At 36.1% G+C, this 20,505-nt stretch overlaps 1 protein-coding gene across 7 annotated transcripts in view; it reads left to right on the top strand.

Annotated features, from left to right (window-relative positions):
- The window catches only part of PCMTD1 (protein-L-isoaspartate (D-aspartate) O-methyltransferase domain containing 1), a 43,049-nt gene extending 24,533 nt beyond the window's left edge, over positions 1-18,516 (top strand). For 5 of the 7 annotated variants that reach the window (XM_030446426.1, XM_030446420.1, XM_030446422.1 and 2 more), the window contains 4 exons: positions 209-311; positions 10,932-11,103; positions 12,690-12,813; positions 14,439-18,516. In XM_030446426.1, coding sequence (XP_030302286.1) covers positions 11,050-11,103; positions 12,690-12,813; positions 14,439-14,809 — 549 coding nt within the window. In that variant the 5' untranslated portion in view covers positions 209-311; positions 10,932-11,049 and the 3' untranslated portion in view covers positions 14,810-18,516. Of the gene's footprint in view, positions 1-208; positions 312-3,975; positions 4,063-10,931; positions 11,104-12,689; positions 12,814-14,438 lie in introns of those variants that run through there. The other 2 variants (XM_030446424.1, XM_030446427.1) reach the window with 2 other exon arrangements.
- Positions 18,517-20,505: the final 1,989 nt, after the last annotated feature.

Genomic DNA, 20,505 nt, shown 5'->3' with positions numbered 1-20,505 from the left:
TTTTATTGATCCTTTGGTCTTACTTTTCTCATGAGCACTGGTAATGCAGATTCAAAAAATAACTGTCTATCAATGTCATAAGACCTCTGTGTTCTATGTGATGTTAGTGCTTTCACAGATAAATATCTGTGTAATCCTGTTCCATGCGGTTGTGCTCTGCCAAAAGAGAAAAACGTATCTAAAAATACCCTGCTGTTCTTATTTACAGGGCCTTTTGGGATTAATCATGGAATAGAGCTTCATTCAGATGTCGTAGAATATGCCAAGGAAAAATTGGAGAGCTTCATAAAATATAGTGATAGCTTTGATAAGTAAGTATCTAATTTGTGAAGTTCACTTTGCTGCAGCATTTCTGTTTTTAAACTGAGTGCATCATTGCTTGTAAGTTTAGGGAGGGGAGAAGAATGAACCAATATATAAATCTTCATTTGTGACACCGGCTCACAAGGTAAGTTAAGGCTTAAAAAACACCTCTCAGATGTGTGGGAGTTTTGCTGATGTGTAATATTTAACAAAATTTGATTTCCCTGCATTTTTGCAGTGTTTGTACATACACATAGGTATGTATGTATGTGTACATGCATGATACATATGTACCTAATGAAGTGATGTGATATGCAGGTGTCTTTCTCAGCATGTGTAGGTATTTGTATCCATTAAATCAGTTTTTATTATATAATTGGATGTAATCTCTTCGTACAGTATTTACTTTTTTCTAATCTACCACTGTTGATCTAGACACGAGTAGATTTACTGGATTGTCTTCATGTTTAATACCTGAAGAGATGGATTTAGGCGTATTTATCTATGCTAGTATACCACTCGTTTTTAATGGTGTACTTCTGTGTTACAGGGCTTTGGAACTCACTAGTTCTACCTACTTAGCACTTTTTTTTATTACTAACTTTAAGTTGGCCTGTAATAGTCTGGGTCTTGGGCTTCTCTGCCTATTTGAAATGGAAAGGAAGGTTCTAGCTAGGACTCTTTCCTGTAAAGACTTTTTTCCTTACAGGCAATAAGTTCTCCAACAGTGATGATAAGGTAGCTTCTGGAAAACTCTTGAACTGTAGGGTTAGCCTAAGAATTGCATGTCCTACACTTCTCTTCCTCAGTGGGCAGCAGAGAAAACTCTTTCTATCCCTTTCCCTTGGTTGTAATGTGTTTTATGAACCACCATGCTCGTGGTTATGTTGGCTGTAACTTAATCCAGGTTTTTCCTTATTCTGAATTTTAGGAGGTTTGGTCTGACCACAGGCCTTCCTCTTTATAAGTAATAGAGGGATCTTTGAGTATAAAGTTAAGTTTAACATTATCATCCTAACATTGCCTGTGTCTGAGTTTGATTCTGATATTGGCTAGATGCTTTTATTAGTATGTTCCTCCATTAGAATAAACAAAAACTATATAAGAAAATGCCTGTATTTTGTTACTACTGTCTTAATTGTAATAGCAACAGATATGTTAGCTGAAGTTAATGCACATAAAAGCCAGAAAAAATAAAAATGGATTTAGTATAGAGCTTGATGATGCACTTCATATACTTCTGTCTTATAAAAAAATGTGTGTGAAATGTGATTACCCCTGACTGTTATTAATACTGCATTAGTGGCTCTATTAAGTTAGATGTACCTGCCAGCTAACCAATTCATGCACCTACAGGTCTGCAGTCCTGCAGGTGGGTGTACTAAAAGATGGTTTTGATGAAAATGTTTTTCCAGTCTAGATAGGTTTATGTACAGAAATTTAGAGAAGTTGAAGGAAGGGATCTCAAGAAACTGTTACTAATTGTTTAAACAAAATTTAATTAGGGTATTTATGTAAATGAATCTCAGAACAATGGGTCTTAAACTTGAAAACATACAAGAACTGTAAAAAAGTCTTTACATGATAAACTTGTCATAAGTGAGTATCAATGTTGTGTGTATATTGTGTTTGAAGGAAGTGATTATTAGTAAGTGACCTAAATATTCTTCAAGGAGGAGAGATGCATTTTCCTTTTCAGCGAAGATCAGCTCTGAAGACAGTGTTGTAAAGACCATGAGCTGTTTAGAATGGTAGTTAAATTGCTATTTAGTTACACAGTGTTAGTCCAATGAGTGGAAAAAGTCAGCAGGTTAGTGAGAATGATCTTGACTTTATCACTACTTTGTTCATTATTTTCTTGGCATATGCTGTTTAACACTCCACCATTTACTTGCAACAGCAAAATACTAAAGAATGGCTACAGAAACGCCCTTCTCACCAACCTAACAAAAATTATGCTTCCTTTAAAGGGCTTTTTGATAGAAATCTCTTTAATATCAGTGTAGCTGATGTGATACTGATTGGCTGTTTGGATTTTGTATTTTGTGGGGGGATTTGTAACCTGCCCACATTGCTGATTCTGGCTAACTGCTTTCTTTGTAAATACTCTGCATTTCAGTATAGGTAATGAAGATGGTGTGTGGGTTTTCCTGTGATGAGGTCCTGCTGTATTTTTTTAATATAAGTGAATTTATGTGGTGTGTATTGAATTTTGATCCATCTGCTCTTGGTCAGTAAGTCTGGTTTTGATTCTTGTTTCAGTAACTTTTTCTTATATTTGCATTTATAAGTGGAAGATATTTACCCAAAATTGGGCAGGCTGTGTCATCTGAACTTATCAATTAATTTGATCAGCTTCATGTTTGGATGAAAGACCCCAATAAAAAAGTGTGTGGTCTGCCCACTGTTGACCAGTGGTGTATACCTCACAGGCATCCTTATCTGTTTGGAGAGATTTTATGTGCAGACTGGTATGAATGATCTTAATTGTCTGAGTGAGTGTCTGTGTCTGTGATGGGAAAAATACCCTTGCCAGCAGCCTCTAGTGAGACATGGGAGGGACAGGAAGATCACTGAGTCCACGACCTGTTTTCCTGGCTGTAACAAAAAAATTACACAAATGGGGAATTATTTAAAACTTTGTAGTGCCACTTCTCTGTGTTTAATGTTCTTCAGTCTGGTCTGGATGTTTTAAGCAATCTTCTTTTGAAACAAAACCAAGGATTTTAACCTTAGGGGTAGATACTTAGAGAGCTTCAACCTAAATAAATACTTTATAACTTTGTGGTGTTCCTTTTCTTAAAGCAATAGGTCATTTGCTTTGGATCTGACTTTTTCATTAGAAAGGGATCATAATGATTTAGGTAGGTTGTTGGCTGATGAAGCAAGATGAAATATTGCTTTTATTTCCCCGTTTTTATGGGGGAATGATCCAGTGTTGTGTCATACAACTTTTTCTTCTTCATTCCTGGTAAGAATGCTGTTGAAGTGTAATTAAAACATTACATCTCTGTGACTGGAGTAGATGATTGACTAAAGGCTGGAAGCAGTGTGAAAATACCATGTCCAGGATTTGAGACACTCGTGGATGAAAGGGAGGAGTGGTTTATCTCTGGTACCTGGGCTTCTCAGTTTTGACCACTGGAAGTGTTCATCAGAGGAAAAGCTTTTCAGATAGCTGTTTCAGAAAGACAAATCAAGTAGTCATTTGTATCTGTATCCATATCCCACCAATCTAAAGAAGTAATTTTCCTCTAAATGAAGGCAGGCTTTTTCATTTTGAGAGGTAAAATGCTGCCTTGATTTATCTTGCCAATGTATGTTTGCCAGCAGAAGCAAAGGAGAAGTGCCATCTGAAAGTGTTGTCATGGATGAGGTGCACAGAAAGATTTGAGATACAAACTAAAGGAAGATGTCCAAGTCTGAAATATGCATAAGGCTCTTTTCTTCTTAAAACCTTTAGGGAATGCATGCCAATTAAGGGGAAAAAAATCATTCCATAAGAAGGCTCTATCTAAAACACATATGTGCAAGTGTCAGGCCCCGCTTCACCTGTTTATTGAAGGGGAATGTGTTGTCTTTTCTGCTCCCAGTCAACTTCTAGACCTAGAATATCCAGCTCGGAGGGAGAGCCACAGGGCAAGGCTAGGTTGCCCATCTTCTAGCACCTAATCAAAAACCAAACCTGGGTAACCTGGTGAAGTCCCTGCTGTGAAAGAAAATCAACCCTTCTCAGGATCAAAAGAAACCACTTCAATGGTAAGTGATAAGAACCCTACTACTACTGCTGGGATAACTGTTACGGGTGAAACTTCTTCCTGAAGTCCTGTAGTAGGTTGTGTAGGCATTGAAAAACAGTAAGGTTAATCTTCCAGCAGAGTATTCATTTGTCTTCATCAAAATTCAGGGTTCCTGTGAGGACTCTGAAGGCTCATTTTCTTTTTGGGAAAGCAGATATGAAATAGGAAGTTTCCTGTATACACATGAAGAAAATAAAGCTCTTTCCTGCCTGAGCAGCTCTTTAATGATTAAAGTGAAAATGTAGCCAGGAAAAGCAAACTGTCTACAAAACTCACTGGTGGCTTTTTTAGTTTAAATATTTCTGATAATGTAGTCTTAGTTTCCAGTAGTTTAGGTTATGGTTTGTTGGTTTTTTGCAAACCTCTTGTTGAGGTTTTGTCTAACCAGAGCACAGGGACTTTCAGTGGGATTCTTTGATGCCAGAGGTTGTGTTAATCAAAAAGGAAAGGAAGATAGATTTCTTTGCATTTAGATACTGTAAATCACTGCTGAAGGGATGGTGGCATTAGTCTTAGTATTTTTTGATGAACCAGTGTTTTTATGTTTTCTTCAGAAATACTTAGGAGTAAAACTTCAGTGAAACTAAGGAGAATATTGGAAATTATAAACAAGGTGGCTGAGGTTGTATAAGAAAGTTGGTATTTTTTTTTTAAATGAGTATGACCAATACACATGAAGGAGAGAGGTTTCTCACTGCTTTAGCAGCTGAAAAAAAAAACGTTAAAGACAAAATCACTGAATAGAAGTTGGACTATCATCACCATGTCACCATTAACCCCATCTGTGGTTTTCAGAGAAGACAAGTTTTGTGTCAGTTTTAAACCTGAAAATTGACTAAATTTTCTGAAAGATTCTTCAGGGATTCTTTTAGTGCATGTATTTGGAGTACTTGCAGTGAGATGAGTGATGAAATTCTTTGGCACAGAAGGTCTGAGAGTCTTGTCATCCTAAAGCAAATGGACAAAGGAACCAGAACTTTCTGTATTAAATTCTGTGTAGCTTTTTGGTCTAGATCTTAAAATAACCATAGAAGACGCTTACTTTTTATCTGCTGTGTCTGTGTTTTAAAAAGAAGGCTTTTTTCTAGCTAGTGAAAAGAGTAAAACTTCTAAATCAATCTGCCAAAACTAATTTTTTTTTTCTTCATTCTTCTTCCACACTGAGGTGAAAATATGGTCAAGAGTATATTAGAATTAGTACAGCAGCGTTATTAGCACAAAAATTAAGAGTTAATTATCAGAGTAGCAAAAACAGTTTCATGCTTTATCATGTGTTCAGTCTACACAATTTGCAGATTCATTTCAATGTCTGGTCATTATTGTACTTGATGCTTTTAGGGAAGTTTGATACACAAGTAATTTCATTAGTTCTTATGCTGGATTTACTATTCTGTTTAGGAATATATATTTATACCTTAAGTATTTTCATTGAGTTCCATGAAACTTGCCTTTCAGTGCCTTTGAATTCTTTGTTCCAGTGTAGTGTTACCATAGTTCACATGGCAAGTGTTAACAACTTGCTAATTTTTTGATTTTTTTTTTTTATAAAAGATTAAAGTTGAAGAGTAGTCTTTTGTGCCCTAAGTTTGAAAAAATAAAAAGTTAAATAAATTTCTTAATAGAGGGGACTTGGAGCAACTTGAGGGTGCTGAATGGAATTTCAGACTTCATGAATGATTTTCTTTGACTGACTAAGGACAAAGAGTATGGATGGAAAAACCATTTACTGCATTCACATGGAAATGTTTTTTTTTTCTATAAGGGCTGTGAGCAACAAGCTGAGATATGAGTGTGATAAGTAAATAATAGGGATAGGCAGAAGTGTACTGTTAGGTGATATCCTAGTATAAATGTAGCGGTTGAGGGGTGTATAATGTAGCTCTATTGATGCTGGTTTTATGAGCTAATGAATTTTTCTCTTTGCAAAAGTCAAGTTTAAGAAGTTTAATTCCTCAGTATTGTTTGGTTTTTTTAATAAGCATCTTCTAACATGTTTTACTGTTTCCTTCAAGAACAAGCCTGTGGATGTTGAAAGTTGTCCTTCCTTCAATTACTTCATTTTTCTTCCCAATTTTATTGGATTTGTTCCTCTTTCAAAAACCAACTATTTATGCCACTTAAAAGAAAAAAAAGTACAGTTAATGGCTAATTGCACCTAGTTTCATTTTCAAGAGACATCAGGATAACATCCTGCTTTCATAAAGGTTGTACAAATAGAAGACATTACCCCAAGAAGTATCCTGTACGTATTCAGAGTTGGAATTAATTAAAGGGTAGGATTTTCGGGAGGGTATTAGGATAGGACCAACCAATGAAAGCCTTGTAAAAAGGTTCCTGCTATCAGGGTAGGTTATTGTACTATGCTTTCCTATTTTTTCATTAATATCTTGCTATTACAAAAATACTAGATTGGTGGATATGGATACAAGAGCAATAGTCTTACATGTTGTGTAAGACATGTTTTGTTTTTTTTTTAAATGGGTATTTATTTTATTATAGTACTTCATTGTGTTTATCTGTGGGTAATCTTACCTAGAAGAACATGGGCAGTACCAGTTCTTTACTTGACAGTTTCTTCTGTTGCTGTGGTGAAGACAGAAATGCACTTTAAATTCTACATGATTCTTTTTAACATTTAGCTAGTGGAAGGTACTGCGGCTATGTTGAGGATGAACTTGAAACACCTGAACTTGATGGATAGATTAGAAAAATAGAATAGAAAAACTGAAAAAGTAGAAAAGATGAAAGGGCAGAATCAGGTCAACAGATGTTTTAACATGTGCTTGAAACTGCTTGATTATCCTGGGCCGTTGCTAAACGTGATCTGTGTGTGCTTAAATTTATCCAGTGGCAAGTGCTCGTACAAACATTTTCTGTTGCTGTGTTATCTACAATAGGAACTCTTAATTTCTGTTGTCTTGGCTGTTGGTTCTCTTGTGATCAAGGTGCCAGATTCAACTGGTACTTAATGTAATTAAAGTTTCTCCAGATTCTTCCAGCACTTTTTTGGTATCTGTTTTATAGAATAACCCAAGTTTTTATAATGTTCTCTAAGGCCACTCTGGCTGTTTGGTAACAGTAACTAACACTTGGCGTTTCTTAGTTTCATTTGAAATCAGTAACTGAAAAAAGGAGAGATTTAAGTGAAATATTGCCTCATCTTGATAGGTAGCTTAGGTGGTTGTCAATACTGCATGTTAAGGCAATAAACCTTTTCTTTTCAGCAATGTCTTTAATCTAACAAAAAACAGCTCAGTGTAACACAAAAGGAGATCTAATATGTTATCTGTTTGGGTTTTCCAAAGGGAACAGGAATAAGATCAACTTGGTGGTTATATTAATAATTAGGAATAAAAGAATTTGGGTTTAATTAGGGAAAGTTCTATTGTGACACAATTTGGTTGATACTACATTTAAACTGTAAGATTAACAAGTTTGCAATATTATTGGCAGATATTCTTAAAATCACTACCTTCTGTTTGCAGACCCTTTGTATTTAAGTCACAAGTATTTTCCTGATTAAATACTCAAGTCTTTCATACTTCAGTCTTTTTACTACAGTAAAATGAACTTTGCTTCTTTTGAAAGTTACTTGGGCAAGTTAGTAACACCAATTCTATAAGTCACCTTTTAGTCACTGTTGGGAGCTCATCACAAATTATTTGGTTACAGAAATACAAGAAAATGGTACGTGTATTTATTGGCTCTTTCTGATTGAGAGGCATGTGCATCTTCCTGAGAAAATAGAATTAACTGAAGATTCAGGGAGCAGGAGAAAATAGTCCTGTTGCATCTCTACTGAGGTTTACTTTATGTGGGAGTGTGGAGATGTAAGGTTGACTGTTGTACAACTTAACCTGGTTTGAAAGGTCTGTAAATCTCTACTAAGTATGGACTTGTATGCCTTTATTTCTGGTATTTTGTCACTGTGCCACAACACCTGATGCATTTGATTCTATGGACAGCCCTAAGGAAGAAGCTTGGCTTCAGAACTTGCATCTTACAGATGACCAGGCAGTGTTTGTAATCTTTTTTTCTCCCATCTCTTCTACCTACATATCTTACTTATTTAACTTTCTGGGTAACTGGAAGCTACACAAAGCAATTCTTGAGCTGCTGCTGTTTGAGTGAGCAGCCAGCATACCAGTGCAGGCCAGTGAGGTGTGTAACCCCTCCACAGTCAGGTGAGATGAGTAGACTCCCTTGTTTTTCATCTAACATGGACTGAGGGGATTATACCCTAGTTCATATTGTGTTTAGGTTTGCTGTGGGAAATGAGTCCTTCAGGAAGTTCCTGCTGTTGACAAACTGAATTGAAATTAGCTGAAGGTATGGGGGAACAGGAAGGTAATTTCAAAGAAAGTGGATGGACAAATGACTGCCTGTTTCGGTCATCAGACTTGTGTGTCCACAAAACTGCTAAAAACATGGGGCACAGTCCAGCCACCTTGAAGTGCCTACAGAGTTGGTGTCTTGTGCTTAACCCATGTCATTCTTACATAGGAAGTTGCTACTGTGCCTTCATTTGCACTTTGTGCACTTCTGCTTACAGGCTGTGGAGCTAAATGAGAAATCCTCTTCAACTTTTACCAAATATGTAGAGACCACTGTGGATTTTTATGGTTTATGATATAGAATATTTTGAGGTTTTTGCATTGTCTTGTATATTTAATTCCTTGGAGAGTTTGGTATTTCTGCTTTGTTTTGTGGGTTTTTTTTGTTTGGTTTTTTGTTTGTTTTTGTTTTTTGTTTTTTAGAGGTTGTGACCAGTGACTTAATGAGCTTTAAGCTGGTTTCTATAGAGGAAGCAGTTTAGAATGATCTGGATGATCTGGAACTGAGCTTGCTGAAAAGGCATCTCCTTTTTGAGGAGCATTTTGAGAACATACTGAAGTTTTTTGAAAGTTTCTAGGTTAGGCAGGTGGTCTGTCTTCATTTTGGTAAAAACTAACATGAGGCTGTCTGAAGATTTAAAACTGCATTTTAATAAAAAAAAGAGAAAAAAAAAAATCTATTCTTCTCTCTTATCTCCCCTGGTACATACCCTGCACTTTCTTTCTGTTTGTCAAGCCCAAAAAGGTACTTACCTCAGAGTTTTAATTAAATTGACATGGTGATTCTTGACTTTTTAACTGTAGGCAACTTGAAATTAAAACTTAACTGCCTGATTGACCTTTGCGGAATGTAGAAAAATACATGATAGTCCAAGTGCTTACAAAATGAGGTTTCTTCTTCAGCGAAGTGATTAGTGCCTTGGGTTTAGTTTTTTTCTAAGCATTTAACCTTAGCTAATATATTTCCAACTCATTCTGTATTAATCTGAAATAATTTCAATCACAGTTCAGGCTGGGCTGCTGCTAAGTTGTGTGTAACAAGGCAGTCATTCGCATTCTTCCTCCCTCTTTTTTTCTGTTCTGTTTGTAGTTTTCATTTCTGTATATGGATAAGGAAACAATATTATGGCCTATTAGCCACATATAGTACATGGGAGAACATGCAGTAGTTGGTAAAGATATTTCTGGGGTCCTTCTGTGAGACAGAAGCAAGCATCCCATCCTGGGGGAAAAAATATACTTCAAACAAACTTTAGTGTTTTGATTTCTCAATGGCAGTGCTGTAGATAGGAAAGACAGCCAAGCCTTAGAGGCAGCAGCATCCCTAAGCAGTGAAAGCTGCTGCCCTTCAGTGTAACTGAAGAAATATAGATTTGAATGTTGTTAGGTAATGGTTGTACTGGAATTTGCTACTGGTAGCCAAGTAAAAAAAAATAATTCCCATAACAGTTCACAAAATATATTTGAAGAAGGTTTAGAAAAATTCACTCCTTCTGAGTGAAGTTAGAGATGCATTGGTTTTGAATACTGCTGAAATAAGGTTATGAACTATTCAACAGCAAGCTGTTAGGTTTTACTTTCATTTTTTTCAAAGAAAATCCTAAATCCTTTCCATGAGTAATCATGTAACCTCTTGTTTTAATTTTAAAATGCTTGGGTAAAACATAATTTACTGAAGCAGGTTTCTTGTTGTGTTGTGTTTTTCAAAAAGGTAAATTACTTTTATTATGGTGTTAACAGCTGAAGCAAGAAGCTGTAAGCTGCAGACATTTGAAAAATGTCAGAAAATATCAATGTAATAGAGAGCATTACAGCCTGTCCTGTACATTTTTCCTTCAGTATTTTATTCAGTGACAGAGTACTTAGTCCTTTCAACTTCTGTTATAAACTTAGGTCCATTTAAAAGCAGCTGTGTAATTTGATTTGCTGATGAAAATTAGAGTGGGTACTTCTGACATAATCAATCTTGTGTGATCACAACATGGAAGACTTCCCATTAAATTCCTTTTTTGGGGAAAAAGTAGATTGGGATTAAGATGCAGAGTAGTAGGGAGGTAGAAGAAATGAAGTCTTATAAAAGCCTAGTTTAAAAAAAAATTCGCTTGTTTCAGTGTTTATTCAACAGCCTGGATATTGCACATTGTTGATAAATGTACTATTTTAAAGGCACTTTTACTGTATAGCTTGTAAGGGGTTTGAGACAGATCTGTTTGCATGCAGTTAGGAAGTCTGGTGATGCTTTGAGGCTTTTTCTGTTCTGTGAAGTACATAATTATGACTGCTTAAGAGTTTTTATTTGGTGGTCCTTGAAAAAAAAACAGTTTATTTTCAAAGTATTGTTTTAATACAGACTTCTGAAGTGCGTGTGCTAAGTTTTCTTCATTACATATGGGAATGATACATACTTTGTGTTTGGACTGGCCCTTACTAAAAAAATTAATTTGAAATGTATCCCCACCCTTTTGTTTTGTTGTTTTTTTTTCTCTTCCTTTAGATTTGAGTTCTGTGAACCTGCCTTTGTGGTTGGTAATTGTTTGGAAATAGCCTCAGACAGTCATCAATATGACCGGATTTACTGTGGAGCTGGAGTCCAGAAAGACCATGAAAACTACATGAAAATTCTTTTGAAAGTTGGAGGCATTTTAGTAATGCCTATAGAAGACCAGGTGACTTAGTGAACATTTCCACTTTTTTCTTTCAGTATGAGAAATATTTAATTTAAAGAATGCTTTTAAGTATATATTTGACTTAAGTTAATGTTCATTGATATGTTGATTCAGTGTATCATTGCAGTTAAGCAGGTATCAGTCATTTTAATGAAGTCTTTTTTGAAGTCTTTAATGAAGTCTGAACTTTTTTCCTTTAAACTTGTAGAAAATCATCAATATCTTGCTTCCAACAAAGTCTATGGCAAAACTGTACTCTGAGAAACTGAAATTCCATTCGTAGTATTTACACATTTCAGTGTATTATACTAGTCCCAGAAGTGCTTTGAAATCTCTCCCAGTCACACAGACATTGTCTTTCTCAAAACAGTGAAACCACCCTCTAAATCAAAATAATTTATTCCAGAGAAATGAAATAGTTGTGATTAGTGGGACATTGTAAGGGGAGGAAAAAAATGAAGGTAAAAAATATTACTTATTTCCAGTGGTTTTCAGTGTTGCTTTTCCGTGTTAGATTAAATGATTTGCAGACAGGTGTATTATTTTAATAATACTTCACACTTTTATCACTTTTCATCCTTAGATCTCAAAAGGCTTTTCAAAGGTAAGTATTATTCTCCCTGTTTCACTGATAAGGAATTTGAGAAAGGCAGACCATGACTTAAGTTGATGTCCTCCTAAGTACAGATAATTACTAAAATGTTTGCTAATAAACATACTAGTTACTTTACCTTCCAAAAAGAATTACTGCATCTGCTTTCTCAAAATACATAAGTGATTTAAACATCACTTTCATGATTCAGTTCCATAGTACCTTTTTTAAATTGGATTTGGATGCTGTCAGTTGATACTGATGGAATCCAACTTGAAAGTTAATTTGAAAACAAAATTAAAACTGAGTATTTCTACCCTCTATACAAATGGTTAGGAGGCTAACGCATACAAAGTATATGGAGCAGCTGGAAGGTCTGTGTTAATCCAGTCTGTAAAGAAACAGCTATGGAAGCATTTCAGTCCTGACTTGGCTTCCTAAAGGGATGGAGAATTTATCCAGTAGATAGGAGTGCAGTTCTTCTCACATGTGAACAACAGAATGAAAGAAGGTTATAAAAGGCATCAAGGGGACACATATAGGGAGAATAATTTTGCAGAAAAGTGGTTGAACACTACAGCAGGTTGTGTAGACAGGCTGGGTTATCTCAGTTCTAAGAAGTCTTTTTCAACTAAATCAAAAAAGCTGAGTTGCCCAGTTTAACTTTAAAGTTGGTTGTTTAAACAGGAGGTAAGACTCCAGAGGCTGCTTCCAATCTAAAGTATTCTGTGATCTTCAGGAAAAACAGGGAAAAAAATCCACCTCATCTAGGGCATTAATTTTCCATCTACATCTCTTCCTGTGGCCAAAGAGCCTTATGCAGTACTGTAGTAACCAAGTAACATTTCAAGGAATATGAAAGTCTTTTCTATTCATAAAGCATGTTTTTTAAATCAGTCTTGAAGCAAATCAAAATAACTGAACACCAATCGGAATAGTATTGAGTATGACAAACCTTTAACCATTGAACTTTTTTGGTTTTGTTTTTATGCAGCTAACGCAAATCTTGAGAACAGGACAGAACACCTGGGAAAGTAAGAATATCCTTGCTGTTTCATTTGCTCCACTAGTGCAACCAAACAAAAATGACAACGGCAAACATGACACTGTGGGACTGCGTAAGTGTCTTGTGTGCTTGCTCCCTTTGGCCTGGTGGTGGTGGTGGTCTGGAAGTGGGGACATGAGGCTGTACAGATAAAATATTTTATAAAATGAACATACAGTTCAGCTAAGCAGTATCTCACTGATACGTTTTTTTGCTCCTGGCCTGTATTCTGTGTTGCTAAACAATTAATATCCTTAAAATGATAGAGTGTTTCCAGACTTCTGTTTATTTAGGTTCAGCTTCTCCATTTCTGTTGAACTGCAGATAAAATAGAAAGCATAAGAACAACATAGAGCTCTTTGAGCATGTCCAGAGCAAAGCCACAAAAATAATCAGAGGGCTGGAGCACTTTCCCTCTGAAGACAGGCTAGTGAAGTTGGAGTTACTCAGCTTGGAGAAGGCTCCACGTGGACCTTATAGTAACTTTCCAGTACCTGAAGGGGGCCAAGAAGAAAGCTGGGGGAGGGTTCTCTGCACAACTTTGTAATGAGAAAAGGGGCAGTAACTTGAAGAGTGGAGATTTAGGTTATAGATATTCAGAAATTCTTTCCTGCAAGACACTGGAACAGGTTGTCCAGGGAAGTTGTGGATGCTCCTTCCCTGCAAGTGTTCAAGGCCAGTTTGGATGAGGCTTTGATCAGCCTAGTCTAATGGTAGGTATCCCTGCCCGTGGCAGAAAGGTTTGATCTAGATGACATTTTAAGATCACTTCCAATCTTAGCCTTTCTAGAATTCTGTTCATCAAAGCTATTTCTTCACTAGCTTCTCTGCTGCTGCAGTCCCTGATAATTTTGTTGTATTAGGAGCAAACGTGAGGAACAGGAAGGTCAAACAAACTGCAGAGTTTTGATTGGTGTACTCCTTTATTTTTGTTTTCTTGGAATTATCCAGCTGTAGGTCATCTAGGATAGCCGTCCAACAACACTTAATCATCACATGCCTGTCTCTCATTGGAAAATAAGTGTCTGCTTTTTGTTGCTTCTTTGTTTTATCTAAAGAATCTCAGTAGTTTTGATTCCTTTTCTTGCAGCAAAGATGGCATATGTCATTGATCAGCTGTGAAATTGAAATGGCCCTCTCCTCACCAGTTAGGTTCAGTATGAAGTAGGGAAAAACACAGTGATAAGAAGACAAAGGCAGAAGAAAAGCACTTCCTGAAACAAATGTGATGTGAGGGTAGAAATTCTTTTCTGAGCAAGAGGATTTCAAAACAGTTACAGCAGTAGGTTCAGAGACTTGTCAGGTGCCAAGAAAAGATTGTATTTGTATGTCTGCTTAAATTTATTTTAATAATCTGTTCGTGGCTTTTTTTCTCTTTCTGTCAAAAGGCCTCTTAATTCCTTGGTGTGTGTTATTTTCTCTAAAAGATTGATTACATTCCAGAAACCATTTTCAACACAAATAAGTTGTTTATGTATGACTGTGGAATTGAAATTTTCAGTAGTGAATATGCCACAGGGTTTGTCAAGATGGATATACTGAACCTTGTTCCATTTGTGTTATTGTATCATGGACTAAAAATTCAGTTGTTCTTGAATGTTAATCTTACTGCCTTGCAGCTTATATTTTATTTATATTTTTTTTTCTAGGAGGAGTTTTCACTTAGTGATTAAAACTTAATTCTCTCTTTCATTTTAGCTCCATGTGCTGTTAGGAATCTACAGGATCTTGCTCGAATATATATCAGACGCACCCTTAGAAACTTCATAAATGAGGAAATGAAGGCCAAGGGTATTGCTCAGAAGGCTCCTCCAAAAAGAAAAAGGAGGAGATGTCGTAGACGCAGGATTAACACCTATGTGTTTGTTGGTAATCAGCTCATTCCTCAGCCTCTAGATAGTGAAGAGGATGAAAGAATGGAAGATGATAACAAAGAGGAGGAGGATAAAGATCACAGTGAGGCCTTGAAGCCAGAAGAGCCTCCTCGAAATCTGTTGAGAGAGAAAATTATGAGTCTACCATTACCTGAATCTTTAAAAGCATACTTGACCTATTACAGAGAGAAATAACTTGTTTTAAGTAGAAATAATGCCTACTGATAGTTCCTTTATTCTTGAAAATGTAGCATTTAAGAAGTAGGTGGACAAATTATTATTAGTCTTTCATCAAGACTGAAGTACAGCGATAAATCCATAACTTGTCTCTATCTTGTCTTTGCTACAAGGAAGACTTCCATTCAACAGTAGAATCCCTTTTTAAAAATCTATTTTTCTTTAATTTTTGAAAATGCTGTTTTAACTCTGATAGAAATATATATTCCATTATGCAACACTAATGAATATTTTGCATGGTAAGTCTTTTGATCCCTAACAGATTTGTATTGATAAAAGGATGAGTGAAATTTTATATATGCTCATAGTTGTTAAACATGTGCATCTGACTTGATGAGCAATTTGTCTGTATTTATTATTTAGGGGAACATTTTAAACATGCAGACACTTATCCTCTAATGTCAGAATCAGACCCTTTTAAAGTTTATTTTACTATGGCTTTGTTGCAATCATTATTACTATGTTGGTACAGATGTATTCCAACAACACAAGTGCAATAAATGTATTCAGACATTGAATGAGCTGGCTTTAATGAAATACGGAAATACAAGTTCTGAAATGTCAGATTACCCTGCTACTTCTGCGTTTATATCTTTTGCCAAAAGATCTTGAGAAAAGTAACAGCTTCTCTCAGAGCCTTAAAGAAACATCATATTTGATAAAGCAATGCTTGCTTCAGCTCTGCTTATATTTGACTCCATTCTACACTTTCAGTATTTCTAACTAGAGGCACTTCCCCCATTGTGGGAAGTTAAGGACAATACATTTTGTTTATTTCTACAGCATTCAGTCAAAATGTTTGCTAATACAAGATGGTAATGTGGATTTCAGTCATCTATATTTACTGCTTTTAAGTAGAGGTAGAATTTCCATGAGTTAAGTTTATGTTGCTTATTGGGATAGCTATAATAGTAGAACTTAGAATTTGTTCAGCAAATGCACTTTAGTGAATTTTATATTTAACATGCATCTCCAAGAAGGTAGACTTGTGCTAGGCTATATTTTGTTTCTGAGCATGGCTCTTAGCACAAAAATATTTATAAAAACAAATGCATCTTTTGGAAACCTAAGAGTAGCAGTGCAACTGTGGGGACGCACAATAGTGCTGATTTAAATTCTTCTACAATTTTTCCCTCTTCTAGTTGTGAAGTTACTTGCAGTTCTCATTTTTAACTTGGTTTGCATTTACCATCTTAATTTCTTCATTCTGTTATAACAACCATGAGGGAAAACGCTATTTATTAAGAACTAGGCATGATATGCATTGAAAGCCACAATCATTGGACATCTGTGCCTGTTGGACCCAGTGAAAAACATTCCCTTTGAAACATCCTGCACCATTAATTTTAAAATACTGGTAACATTTTTTTTGTGTTATAACAATAGAAAAAAGTAATTACATCTTTCTAAAGCAGTGAATGTTCCTAGTTCAAGTATTATAACTAGCCAGTATTCACGTGGTCTGACAGTCTAATATTGACTTCAAAATGTATAAGTATTTTGTTATAACTGAGAAGGAAGATAATGCATAGTTGCATGAAACTGACTTCTTATGATGCATTTCATGCTGTAGTCCCTGTTTTTTAAGGTACCTAGCAGTAATGTTTAAGTGGAACTTCCTGAAGGCCTGTTGTACCAGCATGTGGAGTTACTTTCTGCAATATATTTACAGTATAAGTAAACAAAACTACTTCAAATAATTAATCTGATTTTATTTTAAAAGCAGGAAAAACTAGTAAGAAATAGTTTTCAAAACAAAAAGATACTAATAAACTAATTGCTTCAGCTGTTAGAATTGAACATAATCTTGGTTTAAATGGATTATTTTAGATGGAGTTTAAGTAATCTGAAGTTGGAGATGTTTTTGTCTATCCTTTTCTTGGAATTTACATCCATAAGCTCAAGAGTATGAGATTACTAAATATTAAATACTTCAAGGACTATACGGGATGCTTTTTGAGAATTAAATTTCTGCATTCTTTCACACCTGTGTATTGGGAAGAATGGACGTCAGATGACTTGTCATGATTCTTTAGTATGTAAGTTTTTTCTGGAGTCACTGAAAGAGAATGTTTCTTGTGTGTTTTATATGTGGATTTATTTTACATTCTTGAATTTATATTTACATAAATAAAAAGGTAGAAATGCAAAATGAATTAAAACAATTTTTGCCATCTCGGTTCATGATGGGGACATCATTGCAATAAAATGGTGGGGTTTTTTGGTGGTTTCTGCTTGCTTGAATTTCTGTCTTTCCGTGCAAGTATTTTCCGTTGTTTGGAAATCCTGATACCAGCTTGTTTGGTTGGGTTAGTAACTTCCTAATTAAAGGCTAATCTTGAATGTCAGAAATAAAGTAATTACACCCTTTTTGATAAATTTTGGGGGTTTTGGAAAGGTTGGAAGATACATTACTTTTGACATAGGAAAGCTGTTTTTTGGACCCAGCACTACTTTTGTGTACTGTTGTGGAGAGTCAGTTTCTTCTGGAGAGTCCAGAAGCTATGCTTGCATTATTGTCAAGAACAGGTTCATGGGTTTTTTTTTTTTTCCCCAAGAACTGAGAATTCTCCCTCAATGTGATGCAAATATGGAGAGGTTTGACATAAGAACAGCAAGAGTGAGCAACTAGCAGCTCCCCCTTCCTATTGAAACTCCCTCTTGGTGCAGCCCGATTTTGTTACCAATTAGAAAAAAATCCAAGGTGGGTGGGCTAGGCTGACCAGCAATATTGTAACTGTGGTCACTGTAAGGAAAGATACGATTAATTGGAACTTGCAGTGATGTTTTATCTTCAGTCTGGAGTAGGACTCAAGATTGGTGCAGTTCTTACTGGAGACCTAGAGTTTTTTAATCCCATATTGTTCAGGAGCAAGTCAGCTGCCTACCAAAACATGGGAAATGGTTTTCAAATGGTTTTCATTGAAATGAGTTTTAACAGCTATGTTCAGCTGAGCACTATATCTTGCTTGGGTTTAGGTGCTGGCTAAAGTTAGTTAAAGTTAGTCTTTTTTCTTTTTTTCTTTTTTTTTTTTTTTTCATCCTGTTTTTTTTTTTCTAAACTATTTTTTAAAATGCAAATTTATCTGTCAGTTTGAAAACAAATAGGGAATGTAATCAAATGTGCTGTTCTGATTAAAGCTGTTTTAACTCATTAAATATTAATATTTTATCTCCTGAAGTGTCTCCTTCTGTCATTCATTGAGTGTGTAAAACTGAAGGCTTCTACCTTTGTGTGATTTACTAATCATTTGTAAAAGATCAAGGAGGTGTGTGATATGTTTCTCTCGAGAGTTGTACATGTAACTCTGCTTTTATGAGGTCCTAATAATTTTGAAAATACTTAAATCATGTATGAGGCTCTTCCCATAAATCTCAGAGGGTCATTGGAGTGTAACTACCAACAGCAAGGCTTTAAAATTGTGTTTTACTCAATATACTTCAGTAAAATTAACTTCAGTAAAATCAAGATTGCTGGCTTGATAAATGGCTGTCTCTGTGGCTTCTCGAGTTTCCCAGTGACAATTTGTCAATTTGCTGAATGACTCTGAAGTACAGCTGGGTGGTCAGCTAAAGACTTGCACTATGTTTGTGGTGTCTATGGCATCAAGAATCTAATGCTGATTTAGCAGTGTGTTTTAAAAATATAACATTTTCAGAGTTTTCTTATTGTCAGCCTTTTCATTCTGTGATGGTTTCATGAGATTTGTCAGGGGAGCTCAGGCACTCAGACTTCCTTGTTAAAGCTCCATGTTCTGCTGTGGCAGGAATCTCTTAACAACTAGCCAGGATATTTTGCAAAATAATTCAGCGCTGTAGAGAAGTGAAAGAACTGCAGAAGGTTTTGAATTGTTGTCTCTCCCTCTTCCTTCGTGCATTCATAAGCAGCCATGATGATCATAAACTGGAAGGAGAGGGAACAGAGGGCTAATGTGTCAGTGCATACTAGAATGCTGTTTCTATCAGCATTTCCTTGCCATTTTGCTAGTTTCTTCCTCCAGACTGAAAAATAGTTCATTAGGAGTTCCTGATTTAGGACAATGCTGACCACCATATTTCTCTACTGATAACTTGACTACCCTGCTTCAAGCATCTTCAGAAGATGTGAATAATCTCCACAAACCGGAAAGTGTTCCTTGCAGGCAAACATACCTAAAGGATTTTTTGCTGATACACATTTTAGTAGACTTTCCTCTCAGACATCGTCCTGAGTTCTTGCACCAGTATATTAGGTTTCTTGAAGTGGCTGCTATTCATGTCACATATCTGAAAATCAGGATATTTAAGTGAGAAAACTAACTAGTCAGGAGTCTTTAGGCTCTCGCTTCTGAAATCGTGTTGGTAAATTGCAAGTTTTTGTTACACATCTATGTTATAACTTATCTGTCCCAAGATATTCTGAAATAAACCATCATGAGTTGTGGTCATTTCTACTGAAGCTTTCACACACTTACATCTTAACAGTCCAGTATAAGAATTATGTTTCATCTAGATCTAAATGTTACAAAACAATAGTGTAGTTAGAGTAATGTTATATAAAGGTGGAAAAGAAAATCACAGTAATACAATCAATACAATTAAAATGCAGCACATGCTCTTTATTTCTGTTTCTTTTCTTTAAATTACACTTGGCTTTGTTTCCAAGCATTAAATCCACTGTTTTCAAGTGCTGTGGAGGGTAACACTGAGTTCTATGTGTCTGCAGTCCTTCTGGGGAGGACTATGTTGTTTCTGGTTCTTACTCTCCTAGAATCAGCCTGGGAGTAATTTTTATGTTGATAATGTGCCTTTGCATCTTCGTTCTTAATTGTCCTGTAGTTCCAGGTTGCATCCAAGTTTTCTGTATAAGAATGCATTTTGTTACCTCTAAGGATGGTTTCTCAAACTTCAGGTCTGCATTTTGGTTTTTTTTTTAACCTTTAAAGAGCTGTGGGATCTTCTGTGCCAAGTGTTGGTTCCCACCTGTTGCCATCATCCCGTGCCAGCATTCATCTACAGCACCTCCTGCATCCCCACTTCTCAGAGCTTTGTTCTCAAACCAGAGCCACCTGTCTGAACTATGGCATTGTGTTAGAATGGTGAATACCTTGTTCTTGCAATAGTAAATGCTTGTTATTGTTATGTGTATAAAACTATGGTTGTACCACAAAAAAGACAAATATGAGCAAAACAGGTTCTCTATAGGCCCCTAGGTCAATTAGGGTGATCACTGTCACAGCTACACCGAGTTAACACCAAATTAGGGGTAGTGGTTGACATTACCAATAGCACAGAGGCTCTTCAGAGTGCTTTAGAAAGATCAGAGTGTTGGGGAATTGCCAACTATATGAAGTTTAACAAGGAGAAGTGCCAGATCTGGCTCCTGAGACGTGGTAACCCTGGATATTTTTACACTGGGGAAGAGGCTGGAGAGCAGCCCTGTGTAAAGGGATCTGGGGCAGGTTGAACATGAGACAGCACTGTGCCCTGTCAGCCAGGATGGCCAAGTGGGTCCTGGGGTGCATTAACCAAGTCAAGGGAGGTAATTGTCCCACTTTATTGTGCACTGGTGTGGCCCTATTTTGAGTACTGTGTGCAGGTTTGGGTGCTACAGTACAGCAAGGACACAGAGTTACAAGAGAGTGTCCAGAGGAGAGATGTGAGGCTGGAGAAGG

This window comes from Calypte anna, chromosome 2 (genome assembly GCF_003957555.1).
Source record: "Calypte anna isolate BGI_N300 chromosome 2, bCalAnn1_v1.p, whole genome shotgun sequence".
In the NCBI taxonomy this organism is placed as follows: Eukaryota; Metazoa; Chordata; class Aves; order Apodiformes; family Trochilidae; genus Calypte; species Calypte anna.
The sequence above is the reverse complement of the archived record's forward strand: the minus strand, read 5'-3'. Positions and strand labels throughout refer to the sequence as shown.